The 4781-nt window shown below is 45.0% G+C and overlaps 1 protein-coding gene across 1 annotated transcript; it reads left to right on the top strand.

Moving 5' to 3' along the window:
• The first annotated feature begins 452 nt into the window (after positions 1–452).
• LOC149076965 (uncharacterized) lies at positions 453–4314 on the top strand. Its single transcript, XM_089242312.1, has 3 exons — positions 453–1368; positions 1966–3609; positions 3776–4314. The coding sequence occupies exons 1-3, from the start codon at positions 453–455 to the stop codon at positions 4312–4314; spliced, it is 3099 nt and encodes a 1032-aa protein (XP_089098438.1).
• The last annotated feature ends 467 nt before the right edge of the window (positions 4315–4781 follow it).

Genomic DNA, 4781 nt, shown 5'->3' with positions numbered 1-4781 from the left:
GCGATTTTTCTGTACCTCACTTTCGCTGTTCGAGAGAGAAAGCTTTCGTTTCTTGGAGAGTCAAGATGTGTTATTTTCTGTGTGTCCGTGTATACTCGTTTCTTTTTATATGTGTTGTTGGGAATAGTACGAGCTTACGTTTATAATCCCTCTGGTCACCTCCAGATGGCGAAGCTGATACGTTACGTGACTTTTCGCTTGTCTTCTTTTCCCTTGTATCTTTTTTCCCTAGTATGATATGTTCGTTCGACGTCTACGCGTACGCATGTCTCGCTTGTATTACGTAAAATAAAATCGTTTCTTCTACGCATTTGCTCTCCCAATGTAAGCTATTTCGGCCCCGACATATTTTGGTGCCGAAACCCGGGACGAATATTTTGGTGCCGAATGAAGAAAAATGAATGAATGAAACCTGTCGGATGAACATTTTGACCAACGAAACTCGTCTTAATATGGATCAGGAGAAATTAACGACGCTCCATCGGAAACGGACAACGGTGCGCGCCAAGGTGACTAGATTCGTTTCAACGTTGGACAGTGCCGGGAAGGAAATCGACTTCATGGTTTCTCGTTTGACGGAGGAATTGGACGAATTACTTCGCCTTGACGACGGTATTCACGCTCTACTATCGGACGAGGACTACGCTATCGATATCGAAAAATGCGAGGAATACACTGAGAAAGCGAAACGTGTCTTGTTCGATGCTTCTCTCGTGCTACGAAAACGCATCAAGTCTCGAATGCCAGTGCCTCCTCTGGTTGCTACTTCGATTCCCACTTCAGCTCAACCTACATCGACTTCATCACCATGTGCTCTCAAGCTGCCTACAATACGCCTAGAGCCCTTCCGCGGATGTGTTGAAGACTGGCCGACATTCTGGCAACAATTCACCTCTTCGATCGACGAGAATCCTCAACTGTCAACCATTGACAAATACGTTTTTCTACGGGGGTATCTCCAAAACGAACCCAAGAAGCTCGTCGAGGGAATCGGTGTCACATCGGAAGCCTATGAGACTGTGAAGAAGATGCTGATCGACAGGTACGGCAACAAGGATACCATCATACAGACCCACATCGATTTCTTCGACAGCCTGCGCCCAACGACAGCGTCATCGCCCGAGTTACTCAACGACACCTACTTGGAAATTAACGCCCATATTCAAGCTCTCCGATCACTCGGCGAAGATGTCGATAACTACAGTCGGATTTTGACACCGAAGATTCTTCGCACATTTCCTACGGACATTCGTCAACGGTGGATTATCCACTCTAAACGGCAAGATATCTCGGACATGGACATATCAAAGCTGATGCAGTTCCTCGGTGAAGAAATCGACGGACTTCGATTATCAAGCAAAGTGCAAGGTGAGTTTCCTTTGCCACCTTCGACTTTCCGCCCGACTACGGAAGCATTTCATGTTCGCATTCGACGTAACGAGAAAAATCTGTCACCCTTTTGCCCATTTTGTGAATCGTATGATCATTGGCCCCAAAATTGCTCGGTGATAACTGATGTTCAATTACGAGTGCAGAAGCTAAAAGAAACTCGTCGTTGTTTTTTGTGTACTAACCGTTCGCATAACGCTAAAACTTGCCCACGCCGTGCTAGAGCTTTCTGTTCTAACTGTAAAAGGAAACATCACGTATCCATTTGTCCTTCACTTCATGCCTCTACTGCTGTTGGTAAAATTGATGTATCGCCCCGTTTTACGTATTTGCAAACTGCACGTATTTGGGTATTCGGTCCCAACGGAAATTGCAAATTGTCTCGATGTGTATTAGACGCCGGAAGTCAAACCTCCTTCATTCACAGCAGTTTAGTGAATGAACTGCAATTGCATGTGCTACAATCGGTCAACTTGTCTATTAGTGCATTCGTAGCTGTGCCAAAACAATTGATGTATCGACGTCAAGTGCAATTTTTCTTATCTAGCATTTGAGATAACAGATCGATTCTGATAGTTGCTTTCGAAAGCAATAATTCCTACGCCTCACATCCCACGGCTCCAGTAGACATTGGTGCAATTGCTACATCACGCAGAATTCAGCTTGCGGACCCTCACTCATCTGACGACATCCCGATTCAAATTCTCATCGGTAGCGATTATTACTGGAAAATAGTGAAAACTGATTCGCCGGTCAAATTGTCAGACACTTTCGTTCTTGTTCCGTCTCATCTCGGACATATCTTGAGCGGTACCCGTTCCAACGTTCTTGTCCAACACACTCCTGCTTCGAACGACACTACTGTTCATTGCATGGCTACTACTTGTGCTGAAGAAATAAATAACTCGTTCAAACGCTTCTGGGAACTCGAAGCCATGGGAATCACCGATGTAAACGAAAAATCACTCTCGACTGGTGAAACAAAAATATTGCGAGATTTTCACGAATCTTACAGCCTGGAAAACCATCGTCGTGTCGTTTCACTACCGTGGGAAGAAAACGTATGCCTCACGTCGGACAATCGACCTATTACCTCACGCCGCCTTGACATTCTTCGTAGACGTCTGGATAAGGATCGCCCTTTTCGGGAAATGTACATTCAGCAAATGGAACGTTACATCCAGAACGGCCACGTCGAAATCGCGCCAGAATCATCAAGGCCTAGAATTTTTTATCTCCCTCACCACGCAGTGAAGAAGACCACTCTTGAGTCGGAAAAGTGTCGTAAAGTGTTTGATTCATCGTCTCATGTCAACGGACACCCATCCCTGAATGATGCTCTTGAGACTGGTCAGAATCTACCTTCGATAGAAATTCGTCAGACTGTGAAAAGTTCAATGTTGGTATCTACGTCTCTCCCAGTGATTGACATTTCTCGTTTCAGTTCTTACGCGAAACTTATTCGGGTTACCTCGTGGATGCAACGATTCATATACAACTGTCGCACGTCTTGCAAACTTCATGGCGAATTAATAGCAAAAGAACTCGAAAACGCGAAATGTTATTGGATTCGTCAAGTTCAAATAGATTGTTTTCCGTCTGACTATGATGCTCTTCGACATGGTAAACAACTTCCAAAAGACTCGAAAATTGCACAATTCCATCCATTTCTTAGTGACAATCTGATACGAGTTGGTGGTCGCTTGCAGTTCGCATTACTTCCAGCTGCTTCAAAGCATCCTTTAGTGCTCGATGGTTCACACCCACTTGTCAAATTGCTCATTCGTCACGTACATATTCGTCTCCATCATCTGAGCACGAGAGTGGTACTATCAGAACTGCGAAATGATTACTGGATTCTTCGAGGGCGACAGATTATTAAAAGTGTCCTACGCCAGTGTCTTCCCTGTAAAATTTTTAGAAACACGCCACCGGCTCAAATTGAAGCACCACTTCCTTCGGATAGAGTCATACTGTTGAAACCATTCAGTGTCGTGGGGATAGACTTCGCTGGCCCACTATACGTTCGTAGAAGCTCTATCTCAGTGAAAGTGTATATCTTGTTGTTTACATGTGCTGTCACTCGAGCGATTTATCTTGAGCTTGTCACGGATTGCTCTACAGATAAGTTTTTGTTGGCATTTTCACGTTTTGTTGCTCGTCGAGGTGTTCCCAACACTGTATATTCGGATAATGCGCAGACTTTTCACGCCGCAAATCGTGAGCTTTCCGTCCTTTGGGGTGCCATGACTTCACCTTCTGCTCACCAGTACTACGCCTCCCACGGAATCACTTGGAAATTTATAGCCCCTCGAGCGGCTTGGTGGGGGAGGATGGTGGGAACGCATGATTGGTGTCGTCAAACGTTGTTTACGGAAAACGTTAGGTCGCGCATCTCTCGATGACGAACAACTGACGACTACGTTGGCTGGAATTCAAGCCGCAGTCAACAGCCGACCATTGACAGCTGATATCGAGTTAGATGACAGCTTCGAAGAACCTCTCACGCCTGCCCACTTCCTGGTTGGACAACGACTGACAACCCTTCCTTCTCACGAAAAGGTTCCTGCAGCTACCGACCTCAAGAAATCGTGGTCACTGCAGCAAGATTCACTGAATGACTTTTGGAAACGATGGAAGAAAGACTACCTACTAGAGCTGAAGACATTCCACCAAGTGAAAAATAAAGACCCAGGTCTTCAGCTACGAGTTGGAGATGTCGTCCTCCTACAGGAAGATGCAAGACCTCGACACATGTGGACGAAGGCACGCATATCATCCCTCGTCAAAGGTCGTGACGGCAACATTCGTTCGTGTATTCTACGTACATCCAGTGGAACAGAAATTCGACGGCCAATGGTAATTCCTCTGGAGGTTGACCAGGGTGGGGAGGATGTTGGGAATAGTACGAGCTTACGTTTGTAATCCCTCTGGTCACCTCCAGATGGCGAAGCTGATACGTTACGTGACTTTTCGCTTGTCTTCTTTTCCCTTGTATCTTTTTTCCCTAGTATGATATGTTCGTTCGACGTCTACGCGTACGCATGTCTCGCTTGTATTACGTAAAATAAAATCGTTTCTTCTACGCATTTGCTCTCCCAATGTAAGCTATTTCGGCCCCGACATGTGTAACGTGCCATGTAATTCTTCGAATTAATAAACTTTGTATTAGCCGTTCTCTAGAATTTAGGTAATTATTGTGGAGTCAAAGTTGAGCTACCTATGGATAAATTACTGCTTCAATGTAAGTGCCACTACACAACCTTCTACGCTAGTGATACGACCATAATGGTGACCATACGCCCTCCACAAAGCACGTCACAGTTCAAATTGCACCGTGAAATAACCATTTTCTCAAAATTAATACTTACGGGCTTATTTAATAAATTATT

Source organism: Pholcus phalangioides, unplaced genomic scaffold (genome assembly GCF_987345545.1).
Source record: "Pholcus phalangioides strain wild (caught in Gottingen) unplaced genomic scaffold, Ppha-v1.0 ptg000015l_1, whole genome shotgun sequence".
Lineage (NCBI taxonomy): Eukaryota > Metazoa > Arthropoda > Arachnida > Araneae > Pholcidae > Pholcus > Pholcus phalangioides.
Note: the sequence above shows the minus strand (reverse complement) of the source record. Positions and strands in the feature narration are given on the sequence as shown.

Bases quoted from the DNA above. Each gene is read 5' to 3' on its own strand.
- LOC149076965 (XM_089242312.1), top strand. From the start codon at position 453: ATGGATCAGGAGAAATTAACGACGCTCCATCGGAAACGGACAACGGTG. The intron at 1,369-1,965 runs GTGAGTTTCCTT...CGATTCTGATAG, and splicing joins ATTATCAAGCAAAGTGCAAG to TTGCTTTCGAAAGCAATAAT. The intron at 3,610-3,775 runs GTGAGCTTTCCG...GGAAAACGTTAG, and splicing joins GACTTTTCACGCCGCAAATC to GTCGCGCATCTCTCGATGAC.